At 41.5% G+C, this 20,261-nt stretch overlaps 1 protein-coding gene across 1 annotated transcript in view; it reads right to left on the reverse strand.

The window, feature by feature from the left end:
- The window catches only part of LOC126252175 (uncharacterized), a 436,577-nt gene that overhangs the window by 18,707 nt on the left and 397,609 nt on the right, over positions 1 to 20,261 (reverse strand). The window contains exon 3 of the mRNA XM_049953045.1: positions 12,543 to 12,679. Within this exon, the coding sequence (XP_049809002.1) occupies positions 12,543 to 12,679 (137 nt within the window). The remainder of the gene's footprint in view (positions 1 to 12,542; positions 12,680 to 20,261) is intronic.

The raw sequence follows: 20,261 nt of genomic DNA on the forward strand, positions 1-20,261 counted from the left end.
ATTTCTAGAAAGTTTTTGACAGGTTCCCTGACAAGAGGCTTGTGACCAGATTGCATGCTTGTGGAATATCTTCTCAGTTATGCAACGGGATTCGTGAATTCCTGTCAGAGAGCCCACAGTTCGTAGTAACTGACGGAAAGTCATCCAAGAAAAGAGAAGTGATTTCTGGCGTTCTCTGAGGGAGTGTTAGAGGCCCTCTGTGATTCTTTATCTATATAATCGATTTAGCAAACAATCTGAGCAGTCACCTTAGATTGTGTGTAGATGATACTGTTGTTTATCATCCATTTACAAAAATTATTTAGATAACACATCTGCATGGTGCGAAAATAAGCAATTGACCCAAACAATGAAAAGTGTGAGGTCACAACTATGAGTGCTAAAAGGAATCCGTTAAACTACGGTTACGCGATGAATCAAAAAAACTAAAGGGAGTAAATTCATCTTAATACCTAGGAATTACAATTGCGAACAGCTTAAATTGGAAAGAACAAATAGAAAATGTCGTATGGAAGGCGAACGAAACACTGCGTTTTCTTGGAAGAACACTTATAAAATACAATAGATCGACTAAAAAGGCTGCCTACAGAACGCTTGTCCTTCCTCTTTTGGAGTACTAACGCGCGATGTGGGATCCTAGCCAGATAGCATTTACGGAGTAGTTCGCGAAAGTTCAAAGAAGGGCAGAACATTTTGTATTATCGAGAAACAGTGGAGAGAGGATACGGGATATGGGGTGGACGTAACTAAGACAAAGGCGTTTATCGTTGCGGCGGGATCTTCTCAGGAAATATCAATGACCAGCTTTCTCCTCCGAGTGCGAAAATACTTTTCTGGCGTTGGCCTACATAGGAATAAACGATCATCATAAAGTGAGAATCCATCTTCACAAAAAATAAGGGAAATCAGAGCTCTCACAGAAAGATAAAGCTGTTCGTTGTTTCCTCTTGCGATTCGAGTGTGGAATAATAGAAAATTATTGTGAAGGTAGTACGATGAATCCTCTGCCAGGCACTTAAGTGTGATTTGCAGAGTAGCATGTAGATGTAGATGTAGATGTAGATGATAGTGTTGGACGTAGTCTCATAGGGTGAGAGGTGGGAACAAGTAATGCACCCTGCATCCGCACCAAAATTTTCCTAGTCGGGGTTCGAACCGGCGTACCGCTAAACTGAGCGCCACCGCACAACTGTGCGTCAACACTCTTGGTTATGAATGTAGATAGATGACTATGAATCTTTCAGAAATTTTAATACCCGCCGGAATAGGTTACTGCCGTGATCGTACGGATCCCGCAGTGAACCATAGCGTCTACGAGATACATCGTTGCCGCTGTCCCATAACGCAAAAAGAACGTGGAATACCCATGAGGTAAAAGCTGGCAAAAACAAGGAATCGCTAGGGCGTATGTGTGTTTGCCACGACGGCCGAATAAAAGGCAGTTATCTTTTAACGGAAGATAAAATGATATTTCACATTTTACTGAAAGGATAGCCGTTGTCTCTATTTACTGTAATATCTGGATCATTTTCTTTTAGCCGGTTATTTTAAGACCAGCCCTAACAGTGAGACGTATGAGCAATTATCTATGTCTCACCGTACGTCTTTCTTGTTAGTGCTCTGCTCCCACAGATATATCGGGTTGTAGTTAACAAGCCGGCCACGGTGGCCGAACAGTTCTAGGTGCTTCAGTCCGCGACAGCGCGACTGCTACTGTCGCAGGTTCGAATCCTGCCTCGGGTATGGATGCTTGTGGTGTTTAAGTAATTCTAAGTTTTAGGGGATTGATGACCTCAGATCCATAGTGCTCAGAGCCATTATAACCATTTGTAGTTAACATGTGTGACGACGGCGCTCAACCGGTCTGTTGTGAAGGGTGTCAATCGTCTGGACAATGTACGTTTTCTAAAGCGATTTTGTACACACTGGATTTACTCAGCCCTAAAATGTTTCTAAGCCAAGGATAGCTCTAATCATGGTTAGCACACGAAAGACACTTTAAGAGACCCAGTATTTGAAGATACGCTATCATAACATGGTAGGAAAGGAGCCAGTCCACTGGTTTCGGCGGAAGTCTGTACTCTGGTCTGTTAGTCAGTGTAGCTAATCTACTTGGGCACAAGCTTAGGTCGATCATATCGAGGGTTCCGCATCCGAGATGGAGTAAGCCCTTTCTACCAAGGTCCTCGTGTACTGCACATTATGCAAATTTCTGATTTGTTGATAAAATTCTCTTGGCCTTCCAACCACGTTACGTGGTTTAAAATCCACGAGCCTTCGGCCGAATGCCCCTTGGCCATTGTCATTAGGGGACGGTCGATTGATTACGGCTACTGTCCTCACGTAGCCGCGCTGCCCTCAATGATGTCACTGGAGCTAGCTCCGGTGACATACATGGTAATGCAGCGTCCGCTTCAACCTTGCGATGGTCAGGTTTCAAGCTGTGCTTAGCTGCAGGCCGCCTACTTTGTTGAGGGTGTTGTCACAAATGTTTATGTCGATCGCTTGTTTATTACGCCATCCTAGAAACTGTTAGTCAGTGTAACAATAGCTAGAGAATGTGCTGATTTCTCAGAGTAGCGAGGCAAAAGCATCTCTTTTCTTCTACACGACGCTGTTGAATAGTTAGTAGAATATGTCTGACATAAAACTGACCACTCCCACGTGGTGTTTCATATACTCCTGATGATCTGAAACATGCATCGTCTTTCACAGGCCTCATTAGTTGTCAAAATTTAGCTTGGGATCTGAAGACCGAATCCATTTTGTGCCTCTTTATGGGCCAGCTAATCCTCCTTCTTATTGAGCCACAGAACGTCATAAACCCAGGCTTCTTCGCGTTTTCCTTGGAGACTTTCTGCTTACATTTCTTCGTAAAGATGGTATGTTAAATCTGTTTCTTGAAGCCGTTTTCCTTGAATATTTTCCTTAACTCGCTCAGTTCCTTCGGAAGGCTTTCAGCGTCTAAAACTGCCCACGATTGATACGCCAAATTCCTCAGAACAAAACTTTTCAGCGAAGGGTGATGATAGCTGGTACTGTGCAGATATCGGTCCGTGTGGAATAGTTGCCGGTAAACACTGCAGCTGCGACACCACTTAGTATAGAGAGAATTATTATCAGTATTATCGCCGTGGAACTATGTATTCGTATATTGTGGTTTTATTGATTTTCTCATTGCTTTTTTAATTGCCTGCGGTGTATGTAACAAGTGAATTTGTGTTTTTGAAATATAGTTTCTTTACCTTCATTCATGGGATGGAGAGTTTCTGTATTTGCAGACCTTCTGTTCTGGTCTTGATATCCTACCGTAACAGGTCGTCTTGTCAGATGTGTTGGGTACTGTTCTGCGCTGAGCTGGCGGTGATTGCGCTCTCAAAGGCTGTGTGGACGGCGGATCCCTTTTGTGCCCGTCAGTACCAGTTCACAGGATGAATCCCTGGGGGGCGAGCGTCAATCGAGAAACCAATTAGGACGCCACCTTGCTTCAGGCTAGGGAGAGAAGCAAAGACGTTCGTCTTGGACCGTTCGGACAGGCGGAGACAGCGGGCGGTCCGATTCATAGTTTCATGCACTCGTTCCGCCTGACTCGGCGTCAAAGGCGACCGTTCTAAGTGTTACTTGGTGAGACTCCTCCACTGAAAGCAGTCTCGAGGTCGCTGGAGATGTCTCTGATCTCTGAACATAGGGATATAATAAACTTCTTGTAATTTTACCTTGCCAACAGGACCGTTTTTATGATCAGACTTATCCTGTGGTGTGGGCCCCAGAGGGGCATATATTTTCGACTACACAAAATACAGCATTTTATATCAACTAAAGTTTAATGTGTAATTACATAAATTTTTAATAAGCGATCTATGATTTACTGAATTAATGATTCAACAGAAATTATCATCATCATTGTGAACAATTATGGTCTTTAAAAAATAATGAAGCGCTGAGAATTTTGTTCACCAAAAAAGCCAGCATTTCAGTTTCAAAATTAGCCTATCTATATTAAACAGTTTAATCAGTAATTTTGTCACTCGCCAGGTTGCTGGTGGCGTATCTACCGGCTTTTGGGTGCAATAAAAGATTGATTTCAAGTGTTTCTCATAATTACTGAGTTAAAATATTTAAGGATCTGCCATAACCTACTCAGTGAGAAGTATTATCCTGCGTTAAAGGCTTAACACAACAAGTATTAAAGTAAAAAATTGGTATGTGACTTGAAGCAGAGTAACTCAGGGAACGCTAATTTCCCACTTTGTAGTCATCCGGCATTTGAGAATGACAGCACATACGAACTTACAAAACATTTTACACATAATTCCACATGTGCCTTCGCTAACGCCGCACACAAAATAACTAACAACAAATGTTTACACCTTATACATTTTTGCTGTTTATATAGAAAAATTAAACATCAGGCTCCACATTTGAATTTATTACTTCTTTACTAAATCCATCTGCAACATCGTTTGCGTACGGTGTCCACATATATCACTGAATGAACCTGCGAATTTATATCCCTGGACGACATATAGTACAGGATGTATGACCTCATAAACACTGAGTGGTTTGAAAAACTGTTTTATACATGGGAGTTTGGATTTTTAAATACCCTTGGATGCGGTTATTGAGTAAAACAGTAAGTGTTTGTCTTTGTCTGCCAAATGCAAGATAATGTAAGGAATATATGAAGACAGCGAATGTTACCTAGATTTCATTCAAATATAAAATTTCTGAAATAATGAGCTTCAAAACGGAGGCTTATTTTTTTATCTTTTGTGCCAGATATAATTATGAACATCAGGCCTTCTTTTACATCGGACCAGGGTTTCGCAAATACAGTACCTTCTTTACATCATAGTTTCCTAAGAAACAACACTTCTTATGTGAAAAATAGTAGTATATTGATTTGAGTGTCTGTACAAACATTGTCAGTAAATAATCCTAACTATGAACCAATAAAATTAATGCTCGCTACTCAACTGCTAACGCTGCTGCCACTAACACCAATAATAATAATAATAATAATAATAATAATAATAATAATAATAATAAAAGTAATAATAATAATAATGACGTCAAAAAACTAAGTTTTTGTGTTCACAGACAGGAATCGCCACCCTGGAACAAAAGACAGTAAAATCAACAAGATCAGGTACTTTAAGTACCTCGGAAATTCTTCGAGAAGACAAGTCTTAAAAAAAATCTCACAGTACAATCTCCTCAAATCAGCCAAAAATATTTCGGTTAGTCCGTAATCTCTACAAAAAAAATTATATCAAAACAGAGTAAATTCGGCACAACAACACCGTCATAAAAGCAACAGTCCTCTACGCAAGCGGAACACTAACTTGAAGAAATTAAAAATGAACAGAGAAAGATCATTAGGAAATTTTTAGGAGCAAGACATACCCAAGATGGTTACAGGTTACAATGAATGAAAACAACAAATACGTTTTCAAACATCGATACTGATAAAAGAAAAGGAGAATGAAAGCCTTTGATCATCTCAACAAATACCACAAAAGATATTGTCAACAGACTATGCAACATGACTTAAGAGCTTAACACCTTGGCTGAACGAAATAAGAAAGAACCTCCAAAATCAGACAAAAGACCTACTAACGTTTTAGAAAGAGACACCTTGAGACACAAAGTAGACGAATGGGAAGTTACATTAGGGCAACAAAAACAAAGCAGCACAGAACAAAGTGGTCGTAAGAACGTTAACGAGCCTTCTCGGGAAGAGGGAAAGCCTATTGGAACAACAAGAAGAAACTGAAGAAGATTTTATGAGTTACATGCTTAATATGCTTTAAGCCGTTTAGTTGGAAAATTCGCTGATAATAATAATAATAATAATCAGAATGAAAATAGTACCGATAATGAAAATAAAAGCAATAACTTTAGTGCCACATAGAAACATTCTATAGATGTAGAGAATGTACATAATGACGTTTTTTGACACAGAGAGTTCTGGGGGCAGAAAACTTAATGGACTGGACCAGCCACGAATACTGGGAAATGAGGAAGATATGGTTGGAAAGAAATATCTACAGGGGTAAACGTGTGCGTGCAGGGACATGGTAAATCTACATGTACATCTACTTGCATCTACAAGTTATTCCGCAAGGCACCGTAAGGTGCTTGACGGAGGGTAACCAATACCACTACTTGTCATCTCTCCTTCTGTTCCACTCGCAAATAGAGAGAGGGAAAAGTTTCTTATATTTTATCTTCGTGGTCCTTACGCGTGGTGTATGTTGGCGGGAGCAGAATCTTTAGGCAGTCAGCTTCAAATGCCGGCCCTCTAATTTTTTTAAATAGTGTTTCCCGAAAATTTTGCGGGTCCGATCTTTCATCTTTCTTATATACTGTAATCACCAGTGTTTTTTCCAGTCGCTTGGGACTTTGTGATGAGCGAGAGTTTACGATACATTCAAGCTAGGTAAGGGGCCAATGCCGTATAATACTCTTTGTGAAATCGAGCTGGGATTCCATCCGGACATGGTGATTTATCTGCTTTCCAACTTTTAAGTTTCTTCTCTAAGCAAGGTGTGCTTATTTCTACGCCGTCCATACAGGAGTCTGGCCTATGGTGAAATAACGGTATTCTGTACGGTTCTCCTGCGTGAACGATTTATTGTACGTGAAACTTAAAACTTCGGCTTTCGATTTGGCATCTTCAGCTCCCACACTAGCCTGGTCAACAAGAGACTGAATGGAAGCCTTATACCTCCTTAGCGATTTTGCATACTGACAGAATTTTCTCGGGTTCTCTGCCAGATCTTTTGCTAATGTGCGATGGTGATAGTGTTTGTATGCTTCGAGAACAGGTCTTTTCACAGACGCACAAATCTCCACTAACCTTCGGTTGTCGCCGTTTGTGAGTCCCCTTTTGAATCTAGAGTGCAACAGCCTCTGCTTCCTCAGTGTATTACGAATTTCGTTGTTAAACCATGGTGGGTCTTTTCCATCCTTTGTCCATTCAACAGGATAGTAACTCTGCAGACAATGATTTACAATCTGCTTAAATTTTTACTATAATTCCTCTACATCCTTCTTACTGGTACTAGGTGATGCCAGTTGTGATGCCAGTTCACTGTCTAAGTATCATGTAAATGACTGCTTATCCACACTATCTAGCAGAAACACTCTCCTAGCCTTCTTAACTGATTTATTAATTTTTGTAAACATAGTTGCTATAATGACTGACACTATCGATGAGGTCCGGCCTGTTTACAAGGTCTAAGGTGTTTCCATTGCGTGTGGGCTACCGAGTTACTTGCTGAAGACAATTTTCAGAAAAATATTTGATGTTGCTTTAGTAGATATGTCAGTAACTGTCTTCTCGAGCCGAAGACATTAATCTGTTCGCTAATAAAATGCGGGAGGTTATCCCACAGTCGGATTCGAGAATGTGGCGGAAGCATAGAGGGTGACAGAAAAGGTTTTGCCTGATAGGAACGAATGTTTCTGCCGTGTTGTTCAGAAAAGAGCGTTAAGGTGGGCGTGAGACGTGAGGGACATTGTACTATGATAAGATAAAGGAGACAGGTGGTGTGGAAATCCCTGCACTTGTCTCAATACGATGATGAAATATAATCAGAGAATCGAACATAAATATTTAACGGAGAAGATATTGATAAGCAGATTTACAGTAAAGTTACTGATTAATTTGTTTGCACCTACACTTCATACTAAGGAAGCTAATTATAATACTTAAGTTATCTTAAAACACCACTTTCAGTGGTGAGCGAAAGCTAAATTGGTGAAACTGTCTTTCAGTATCGAAGCGGGAAGCCTGTTTTGGGCCAAAATGCTCTTTTTCCCACTATTGCTTCTTGACTATAGGTCACAGGTACATTCTTAAAGTGATATACGTATCAGGTAAGCACCGTTGACGTTTTCCGACTACTGGTTTGCGTGATATTATGTGGGTGTAAAGGTCACAGTTTTGGACGCAACCGCCGCGTGCGGCTGCGAGTGTGCGGGATGGGGTTATCGTGGAATGCTGACGAACTGCGGTGCCAGTAGGCGCCAGACGCTGACCGCCTCACACACAGTAGTGGCGTCGCAACGCTGGCCACCTGCAAGGGCAGAAAACATTTAAACGCGCGTTGTTCCGACGCAGAATTATATCTTTTCCGACTCTCATAGGAGTATTGAGATAACCGCATTTGTTCGTGGTAGGACGTCAGACCACGGTATGACGAGTAGGCGTAGCAAGCACGTTATCATAAATTTTATAGAAATAAAGTGATGATGGCTAATAACTCGTAGTTTGCCTATTTTCTGTACCTCAGGGACTCAATGCCCCCAATAATCCTGACAAATACCAAGGCAGACCGTCAGCCGAGGATCATCGTCATCAGTTTTCTGCTTCATAAGCAGGTCCTTTGCCTCTCCATTTTCTGCGATCCATTGCGTCCTTCTTAAGGCTGCTGTACGTTGTACAGTCCATCACGTCATCCACTACCTGCAATCTCTTCCTTCCTCGCTTCCTTTTCCGTTCAACATAACGTTGTAAAACTGTTTTTACCAGTCCGTCATTCTTTCTTAATATATGCCCAATCTAATTTCTTTTTCTTCTTTTTATTATATCTAGTAACTGTCTTTTCTCTCCCACTCTTCTCAGTACCTCTTGATTTTTTACTCTGTCCGTCCATCTTATTCCTTCTATACTCCGCCATACCCATATCTCACAAGTCTCCAGCTTTTCTCTGTGTTTTTTCTTCAAAGGCCATGTTTCAACACCGTACACAAGAAAACTCCATACAAAACATTTCGTGAGTCTTTTCCTAAGTTCTCTGTCCAGACTGGTGCAGAAAGTTCTCCTTTTCTTATAAAATGCCTCTTTTGCCACTGCTATCCTTATATTAATTTCTTTGCTGCAATTCCGGTCGGTGTCTGTCCTGCTTCCAAGACATTTAATTTTGCACCTAATATTTCTCCATTCAGTATCAATTTTATTTCCTTATTTCCTCCTACTGCCAATACTTTTGTTTTCTTTGTGTTAATTTTCGTTCAATAATTTTTCCCGTTAGCTTCAATGGTGTCCACTAAATCCTGTAATTCTTTTTCCCCTGAGGCTAGGAGGAATACGCCATCAGCAAACCTCAAACACCCTATTCTCAGTCCTCCAGTTTCTACTCTTTTGTCATCTAATGAGCATTGGTCAATCATATTTTTGAAGTAGAGGTTGAAACGTTTAGGTGATAGACAGCATCCTTGCCTTACTTCTTTTCCTGATCCGATCCAGTGTGTACTTTCTCTTCTCACTTTAACAGAGGCTTTTTGAATCAGATGTAATGAGTTTACAGGTCTTCTGGTTATCCAGTCCACTCTCTTTCCCTCATTATAGTCGCCAGCTTATCCCAAGCCAAATTGTCAAATGCCATTTCTAGATGAAGCACTTATAGAGGTCTCTTCCTTTTTCACTAAACCTTTCTCCCAAGATTCATAGGAGCCCTACTGCGTGCCTGGTGATCGTATTCCGTATAAATCCAAACTGCTCCTCGCCAGGATTCTCCTCCATTAATCTTCCGAGTCCCTTATTAATTATTCTTAACATCACTTTGGCTGCGCCGGCCGGGGTGGCCGAGTGGTTCTAGGCGCTACAGTCTGGAACCGCGCGACCGCTACGGTCGCAGGTTCGAATCATGCCTCGGGCATGGATGTGTGTGATGTCCTTAGGTTAGTTAGGTTTAAGTAGTTCTAAGTTATAAGTTACCTCAGAAGTTAAGTGCTCAGAGCCATTTGAACCATTTTTTTCACTTTCGCTGCATGTGAAATAAGGCTAAATGTCCTATGTTCGCTGCATTTCTTCGTTCCTTGGTTGGTTGGTTTGGGGAAGGAGACCAGACAGCGTGGTCATCGGTCTCATCGGATTAGGGAAGGATGGGGAAGGAAGTCGGCCGTGCCCTTTCAGAGGAACCATCCCGGCATTTGCCTGGAGTGATTTAGGGAAATCACGAAAAACCTAAATCTGGATGGCCGGACGCGGGATTGAACCGTCGTCCTCCCGAATGCGAGTCCAGTGTCTAACCACTGCGCCACCTCGCTCGGTATTCGTTCCTTGTTTTTCCGGTAATGGAATCATTATTGTTGTCAGAAAGTCCTCAGGCCATTCACCACTGTCATATATTTTATTACCTCAATATTTCTCTTATACCATTTTGGTTCAAGCATTTTAATATTTCTCCCGGTATCGTATCTGTACCTACTGCTTTGCCATTTTTCATTGCAGTTTTGGCAGACTTTACTTCTTCCTTTATGATGGTTGGTCCTTTCTCGTTATCATTTGACTGTTGAGTGATTCAACTTCCAGAGTTTCTGGTTTGCGGTCTCTGTCATATAGCTCTTTTAGATATTCTTCCCATCTCTGGAGGACGTTGTACGATCTTTGTACACTACCTCTTCGTCTTTACTCAAAATTTCCATAGTATCACTTCCTGCTTTGTTTCGATCCCATGTCATAGTCTGTACTCTGTCGTATAGTGAGTCGTATCTTCTCTTCCAGTGCAGTTCTTCAATTACATCACATTCCTCTTTTAGCCATTTTTCCCTAGCCTGCTCTGTTTCTCGTCGCTGTTCATTATTTAACCTTCGGTGTATCTTTCTTGCATCTTCAGTGTTCTTGTTATTAAATTTTCGTCTCTCCTCCAGCTTGGAAATCATTTCTTGTGTGACCCATGGTTTTTTGCCCTTTCCCTTTTACATATCCTACATTTTCCTGCCCTGCTTTAATGATTCCTTCTTTCAGCATATTCTAGTACTCGTTGAGATTTTCTCGTGGTTCTTTGTCTCGTAATGTGTTTACAAACTCAAGTGACAGCATTTTTGTAATTTGCTCTTTGCTGTATCTTATCTTCCTTACATCCCACTTCTTCACCATGGTCGCCTTCTTCAGTTTTTTCATTCTTATTTCTATTTCTGCCGTAAGTAAGTTGTGGTCGCTTTTAATAACTGCACCTCATAATGTTTGCACCTTCTTGATTACATTCCTGTATCTTTCTCCTACCAGTATAAAGTCGATTTGGTTTCTGTATTTATCCCCTGGTGATTTCCAAATGTAGAGCCTCCTTTTGTGGTTCTTGAACCATGTACTTGAAACTGACAGCTGCCTTTCCCTGCAGAAGTCAATTAGCCATTCACCTCTGTCATTTCTCTTTCCAAAACCATGAATGCATACTATGTTTACCTCTTTCCCTTTTCCCGCAATGGTATTCCAATCTCCCATTACTATTTTACAACATTTATTATTCTCTCTATTACATTGTACGTTTCCTCTACAATTTGGTCATCATGTTCTGAAGTTGGCATATACATCTGGACAATCACTAAATATATTTTTGCTCCTTTCAGCCCTACACCAATAACCTGATCATTTGCATAGTCCACATAATCCTCACATTTAGCCAATTCCTTTGTCATGATTATTTCTACTCCATCCATTCCGTTTACTTTTCCTTCTGAGTAGTACAATACATATTCATCTGACTGTAAGTCTCCACATCCATTCCATCTTATCTCAGCAACTCCTAGAAGGCCCAAATGATTCTTTTCCATCTCTCTTTTAAGGTTGTCTCGTTTTCCTACTTGTAGCAGAGTTCTAACATTCCTGGTACCAATTCTCATTTTGTTTTTTTGCCTCTTTTCAAGTCATACCTGCCCCCCTGGGGATCTGAATAGGGGACTATTTTACCTCTGGATACTGATTTAACATGAGAGGAAACCATTTTTGTGCATAAAATGGAGTCTGCACAATGCAGGCAAGATAATCTGCGCTGATATTCCGTTGCCTTCCGCAGTTCTGGAGGCTGCCCCAAACATGGGATACAGACGTCATTCGTAGCCATCTGCTCCAGGTCAGATGCTGCATGAGACGTATAGGTCGAAAAATGAAAGACCCCTAGTCCTCAAAACCTAATAATGTCAGGGTCAGGAAAGAACCAGAGTTGACCAAGGGTGGCCAGATAGGAAAGATAAAAGTGAGAAGCCTGGTGTAAGTCAATGGAAGCAATGCCAGGAGTCAGTTCGGAACCACGTGGTCGCCAGCCATGTACTCACTAGGTGTGAGTCGCTGGGGATACAAACCTCATAAGTGCCTTACATAGGAAAGGTTTTCCGAAAATCTTATTTAACGGTCCAAAACTTGACTGAGTCCTTCTTTTAAAACTCTTGGATGTTTTGCTGTGAGTGCCAAGCAGATATAATGGAATTTTGAGGCGTTATGGGAGGGGGGCGGGTGTTTTCTGGGTAGGGAGGGGCTGACTTTGAGAGGTGAATGGTGGCTTAATTCATATCTGCTGCGATGCGCGCCCCTGAGTCGTCCAGGCTTGTACGCCTGCAGCGCCATTGGTAGTCTCCACTTGAACAGATCCCTGCCGGAAAACTTAATTTTCGACACTCCATCTCAAGCAATTCGATTCTGCTCTTTGCTGTTTTATGTACTGACTAAGTTCTTACGGTGTGAAGTTTGCAAGTTGTGAGTAAACATTAGAAAAAGTTTCTGGTAAGGGAAACTTTGTTGTTGAAGTACTCACCATCGAGAACGTGTACAGTGACGGTGGCGAACTCTGACGGCGAGACGGCGCACGTGTAGTTCCCCGCGTCGCCGCTGCCGATGCGCGCCACCAACAGAGAGCTGTTGGCGCCTCCGGGGCTCAGGTCGGTCCGCACGCTGCACACACACAGCAGGCACACAAAATCACCAGCTGCAGTTTGGCCGCTACTACCCGGCACATTCTGTCGTGGTATTACCACACTTCCAATTCATGAAACAGCTTGTCTCGAATCAATGGAGAGCATTCAAATGTGTGGACACATCCTGGGGACTGAGGGTAGCGTATGCACTATCATAAATAGATAACCAGCTGTATGTGCGTTGCGGGATTGCAAGTCCACAGGAGAAGACAGAATATGAAGGCAAATATTTACTGTCCACTAACACGAATTTCACATTATCTCAAAGCACAAGAACAGCTGCATATTAATGGCTGAAATTTATTTAGGACTTAGATTGTCTTTTGTTTAGTCAGTTGATCGCTGTAAAAACAACTTTTTAGTGATGAGGACTCTTAATTTACGAAAATAGGAACAACGTAATACACACAATATCTTACACTGGGCTCGATATTTTCTTCTTTAAGGTTTCATGATTCCATGACGAATACTACAACTAAATACTGGAAGACTTTTTTCGCATTCTTCCCATTTTACACTCCTGGAAATCGAAATAAGAACACCGTGAATTCATTGTCCCAGGAAGGGGAAACTTTATTGACACACTCCTGGGGTCAGATACATCACATGATCACACTGACAGAACCACAGCCACATAGACACGGGCAACAGAGCATGCACAATGTCGGCACTAGTACAGTGTATATCCACCTTTCGCAGCAATGCAGGCTGCTATTCTCCCATGGAGACGATCGTACAGATGCTGGATGTAGTCCTGTGGAACGGCTTGCCATGCCATTTCCACCTGGCGCCTCAGATGGACCAGCGTTCGTGCTGGACGTGCAGACCGCGTGAGACGACGCTTCATCCAGTCCCAAACATGCTCAATGGGGGACAGATCCGGAGATCTTGCTGGCCAGGGTAGTTGACTTACACCTTCTAGAGCACGTTGGGTGGCACGGGATACATGCGGACGTGCATTGTCCTGTTGGAACAGCAAGTTCCCTTGCCGGTCTAGGAATGGTAGAACGATGGGTTCGATGACGGTTTGGATGTACCGTGCACTATTCAGTGTCCCCTCGACGATCACCAGTGGTGTACGGCCAGTGTAGGAGATCGCTCCCCAAACCATGATGCCGGGTGGTGGCCCTGTGTGCCTCGGTCGTATGCAGTCCTGATTGTGGCGCTCACCTGCACGGCGCCAAACACGCATACGACCATCATTGGCACCAAGGCAGAAGCGACTCTCATCGCTGAAGACGACACGTCTCCATTCGTCCCTCCATTCACGCCTGTCGCGACACCACTGGAGGCGGGCTGCACGATGTTGGGGCGTGAGCGGAAGACGGCCTAACGGTGTGCGGGACCGTAGCCCAGCTTCATGGAGACGGTTGCGAATGGTCCTCGCCGATACCCCAGGAGCAACAGTGTCCCTAATTTGCTGGGAAGTGGCGGTGCGGTCCCCTACGGCACTGCGTAGGATCCTACGGTCTTGGCGTGCATCCGTGCGTCGCTGCGGTCCGGTCCCAGGTCGACGGGCACGTGCACCTTCCGCCGACCACTGGCGACAACATCGATGTACTGTGGAGACCTCACGCCCCACGTGTTGAGCAATTCGGCGGTACGTCCACCCGGCCTCCCGCATGCCCACTATACGCCCTCGCTCAAAGTCCGTCAACTGCACATACGGTTCACGTCCACGCTGTCGCGGCATGCTACCAGTGTTAAAGGCTGCGATGGAGCTCCGTATGCCACGGCAAACTGGCTGACACTGACGGCGGCGGTGCACAAATGCTGCGCAGCTAGCGCCATTCGACGGCCAACACCGCGGTTCCTGGTGTGTCCGCTGTGCCGTGCGTGTGATCATTGCTTGTACAGCCCTCTCGCAGTGTCCGGAGCAAGTATGGTGGGTCTGACACACCAGTGTCAATGTGTTCTTTTTTCCATTTCCAGGAGTGTATATAAGGTTTGAATTTTTTTTGTTTTTGTTTTTGAGTCATCACTCCTCTAACTGATTCGACGTGGCACTCCATGATTTTCTCTCTTGCGCCAGCCTCTTAATCCCCCTACGTCCGCATTTATATGATGGATGTATTTCAGTCACTGTCTTCGTCTAGCATCTGTCTCTTGCCCTCTAGGAGCTTCCTCCAGTACCATGGAAGTTATTCCCTGACGTCTTAACCATGATCTAATATGCTGTCCCATTTCCTTGTCAGTGTTTCCCGTATGTTCCTGTCATCACCGATTCTGCAGAGACCTCCACAAACCTGATTGTTACACCTAATGTACAACATTCTTCTGTAGCACTACATCTCCAAAAACGTTCCATTGTCTCTGTGATTCACTGAGATGCTATGCTACAAATGTATAGCCTCATAAATTTCTTCCTCCAGTCATATTCCGTTTGATACCAGCACATTTGTCTTGGCCAATTTAAGATGAATAGGCAGAGAAAAATAAAAAGGTATTGAACCGATACCCCAGTGTACTGAGGGATGTGATAACCTAATAATCTGGGAGACTGGAAAGCAGTAGTTGGAGAAGAAATATAAGACTGAATGACTCTTGAATATAGGATTACAATAAGAATAAGAAACGAGAAAGATTAATTCAGTTTTGGAATAAATTTCAGCTACTAACAGCGAATTCACTGTTGAAAATCACAAATTGTTTACCCATCATTCAGTCCGCTCCTCCGCTGTCGACAGAAAAAGAATGTCTCTTCATAACGCAAGTCATAGAACGCCATTGCTGATGAGTTTTATTCCAATTTGAAGCAGTGGCTGGTTTTCAACTCGGGATCCACGACTTTGTGATTCGTACTAAAGGGCTGAAATCAAAGCAGTAAATGTCTTCGACAAACTGAACGAAGATCTGTCTGCTGAAGTTGTACGATATAAAAGTTTCAAGGCTCAAAGAAGGAATGATTTCACTAAATTCACTAGGCTGGAAGGTTAGCTGATCATAGACCAGTAGTCCATAAATTCCGGCTATTCCTACCTGGAGTTTCCATTGTTTGATATTCCTGATCTAAATCACTTTATATTTTTTGTATGACATAACTTTGAAACTACAACTAATTTCTAACTAAACTTTTAATGTCTAATGCGTCCTAGTATCAGCAGACTCATACGCCTTCATCAAGAGTGATCACGCTAAGCTGTTCCAGACAACCTCATAATCAGTTAGTTGTTCTCTGACACTCAAGAAATATTGTAATCTACATTAGCAAGTGGTATCTAATACTTAATTTCTAGTAACACAATGATCATAATAAAATTTTTCTCAAAATTTAAAGTCAGATTATGGTATGCAAAAACTTGTAAAGCAAGAGCAACCTTGTACTGACACTCAATTTTCAACATATCCTATGCATTACGTCCTCCACGTGATGTTACAGGTGACTTCAGCAATTTACAGACCAATATTTAGTTATATCAGCTAATTTCTTGGAGTACCAGACCAGAGAAGCACTCTCTGCTTTCCATATTCTTGAAACACCTCCGTAAATATCTGTAAACCATGCCCATTGTTAAGTATGTTAACGTACTTTAATCTTCTTTATATTGTTCAGTTTAGTGTATCACAATTATTTTTACAGTATATCATTACGGTATTTCATTTGTCCTGCTCGTGTGAGATCCCATACACACCCACAGAATTCTTAGACGTCCTCGTGTGAGTGTTTGGTTATCTCGTTGATATTCCTTTCGGCTCCTGTCTTCCTTCCCCAGACTGCTCATCTTTCAACGTCCACTGCATCTCAGAGAGACAATTCTAACCAGTGAAATGACACCTTCAATCTTGTTTTGTTCAGCACAATGTTCTATCCCTGGCTACGTTACGTATGCTTCACTCTCTCAACATGAACCTTTCTCCATCTGTTACGTATCTGTTCATCGTACATTCCATTATGATAAGCTCTTGCGATGAAAGCTGTCCACAATAACCTACATCATTGTTTCGTTGTATAATCCTTTCAGGCACGTAGCGTATAAGCAGTGACCATATATAGTGGAAAACCCACGAAAGAAACATATATCCCAACAATGATATTTCCTCGAGGCTGAGAAATACTTCGTAAATACGTATTCGACTATCGCTGCTATTCCACGTTTCCTGCCACTATCTTCAATTCGTTTCTAATTTACAGTCAATTGGCCATATTACTAAAATATTTTAAGGTACGCCTCTCTAAATCGTACCATGATCCATCTGTGTTTTCGTCGCGACAGTTTCATCTTCAGTTTATGAGCCGAAACACTATCTTTGTTACGATGTCACTGAGAATGTACTCGTGATGTAATCTGATTAATTGCGAAGGTCGTATAAAGGAAATTTTGGCTATATTTTCAATAATTTGATTTATGGTTGCGGTTATGGTGCTCACATTTTCGTCTAAAATAATCCCTAGAAAGTGAAGGCTTGTCCAATCCAAGTGGTCCCTCAGTCCGATTATAATCTTAAAATTTCTCATCACAGATAGTAGTATAGGGATCATTTCATGAGCAGAAATCTTTAATATACTTTCCACAGACCATTTGTGAGGTATTTCCACAGCAAGCTGCCCCTCTCTTCTTTCTGTACTCTATATCGCCCGATCATGATCAGAAACAGACTTTCTGCATAAGCTTTAGAGTTAATTGCCACTGACGCCACTGTCATTTTACTACCACTAAGGCTAGGTACCAAAACAGAGCCTACTGGACACCTCTTCTTTATTGCCTTACGTATATAAAGTTATCTGAACGAGTAAGTCTGGCCTGCCAAATCTCTTACAGCCCTCAGTGTTCGATTTAGGCAAACGTTTCATCCAGAAAACTCGTTGTCATCTGAGGTGATACAGCTTTCGATTCTCATGGAGATTGTAGTTAATTTTGCCAGGCGAAGTATTCCACAAGCGCTATTACACAAGGCTTTAACGATGAGCTTTCTCTTGTTAAGCACCAATCAGAATTCATAAGAACGATAAAGGATTCACGCCTCTCATGGGTGGAACATACTGCATATCTATTATAAAAATAGCCAGCACTTTCATAGTGATCACGTTACAGATGATGGGATGCGGAACATAATAATCCGTTGTGAATATACAAGTTGCATACAATTCAGAGGGCCCAACAGCAACGATATTGAGGAATTAGAAGAAATCCTGTTTATTTGTATAAGACCTGCCTGGGAGCTATTTGTTACACACAAAAGAATGCATTGTTAGCCGGAGACGCAAAAATGATCAACCCCGTTCGACGGAGTTTGATGACAGCAATTAACGACTCAAAAGGTTGTATTCTGGAGAATTAAACTCTATATGTACCGATTTCATAATAAATAAAGCCAATTGTAACAAATCAGGAAGTGTGCAAACATATATTAATTCTGACTACCAATAGGCTTGCAACTATATGACCGCAACAAACGACGTTTTCAGTTTCCAACAAAATCTTTGCCAGGACGCACAAGTTGGTAGATAACAGCACTGCTCAGTGTTTGGACATATACGCGGACTGTATTCTGCTTACTTTCGCCCACTGTCCTGTAAAATTTCATAACAGACAACTTTTTCCGCCTCGACTGTTAAACATTCATTCGTTCACTATGTTCGCGAATTCGGCTTTCTGCACCATTCTCAAGCGGTAGCTCATTATCAAGTGCGTAAATACTTCGTCTCTTTTAACTCGTTACCTGGGCTATATTTATTGTGCCACATAACCTGGGATGTGGGGTATTTTCTAACCAGTCATTAAAAAACAGCACTTTTGTCTAATACGTATCTAGTATTTGTCAATTTAAGGATCTTGAAAGTAAATGTTGACAGTGCTGAAGACTAGGATTACATTATTTAACTGTAGTCAATGTAAGCCGTACTAAAAGCATATTGATACTTTGATAAGACCTTCAATGCAATTTATCCTAGCCTAAGGGAATGCAGAATAGGAAGACAAAAAATAATCGTTGGCCAAAGCAACATTAAGAATCTCAAACAATGAGTAAAATGCATAAATTATCATTGAAAGGAACCACTATGTTACTAAAATTGTTCCCATTTCCTTAAACGAAATTCAGGGATTCATGACACAATTTCGTTTTAGAAATTATATCTACATACCGTATAGAACATACAAAAAACCTCTGTTTTGTTTTCTTGTCGTTCCAACGACGACATTTGGGACATCTTACGTATATCAGCAACATACATTACATTGATGGCATCCGGAGAGGTAAGGATGTGTTCTTGTTGAACAAAACCGCAGCAGCTGTTCAATAATCCTTTATTAGTACATCCTGTTTCGAAACCTAAAGTTGAATCATCAAGAGCATCTGATTAGGAAACACTGAGATTGGAGAAAGAATTAAATGATTTTTGATGAAGGGCCAGCAAAATGTTTATGTTACTTCAGTAATGTTTCCATACTACTTATAAGAAACAGACAAGAGAATCGGATACGCAGTAAACGAAGTACTCATATTCAAATCATTTACAGCGAAACAGAGACATTATTGCTCTCCCCTCTCACAGTCAGTCAAGTTGTCTCAAAATATCCGTTATGGAAACTGTAGTCAAAATATGAGTCGCAGAATGAAGCCGACAGCTATGACAAATGTCTCAAGTTCTAAAAATAAACAAGGACAAAGATGTAATAAAAGTATATCAATCAGACCTAAGAATGGATGGAGGTCGTAAAAGTCTGCTCTATCATGCTCACCCAGAGAAAAATAACCAAATTATCGTGTACTACCTTGAAATTGGCAGTTCTATAAAAGTAATAAGAATAAACTTCGTCCTTGGTGCTACTATAAAATAAATGATTTCCGGACTTTTAGTTTCTTGGGATACTTGCGGTGCATTGTGAATAGAGAAAATCGAAATTATAGCTTTGTTCCTTTCATACACGAGTGACATTATTGTTATTTTTTCTTTGCTAAAGGTAGAAACTTTTGGAATTTCTCGCTCGTTTCTCTTGGACATACCTACATAAGGTAGATCCCTTTTTTGCAGCTCCATCATTAGGGTGATGGACGAAAAGCAGGTTTCGGGAGTAATGTTATGGTTAGTTCCTGCAGTAGATTTGCAGAGCCTGAGTAGGTCCTGAGTTGGAATGTCCTGAGGTTTTCCTGCTTTAGTTATCTCTCCATCGCTACCTTTTCTGTTATATATTTACTCTTTAAAAATAGTGTGTTAGTGGATCACTGAGAATCATAATTATAATAACATAGTTACTTTCATGTACATTCATATATTCCTCTAAATTCAACGAGAAATTCATTTGTGCATGAATATTGGTCGAATGGATACGTTTTTGGCAGATCCCAGAAATTTCGGAATATATATGAAATGTGTACTGTTCAATCAATTTTTTTCCTTGCAGCCCGAGTATTGGCATGATCGAAACGAAGGGAAGTTAACATTATACTTACGCACTTCAAGGACATTATACACTTGAGTATCTCCCGCCCTCTAACATTTGTTGCAAATATTGCTTCTAAACTTTCGTTGTGTGATTTAAATATGGGTGAAAAGTATGAAATTCCTTTAAATGCTTTCAGTTCTTCAAAATTTAATTCTTGATATTGAATTTGGT

Source organism: Schistocerca nitens, chromosome 4 (assembly GCF_023898315.1).
Source record: "Schistocerca nitens isolate TAMUIC-IGC-003100 chromosome 4, iqSchNite1.1, whole genome shotgun sequence".
In the NCBI taxonomy this organism is placed as follows: domain Eukaryota; kingdom Metazoa; phylum Arthropoda; class Insecta; order Orthoptera; family Acrididae; genus Schistocerca; species Schistocerca nitens.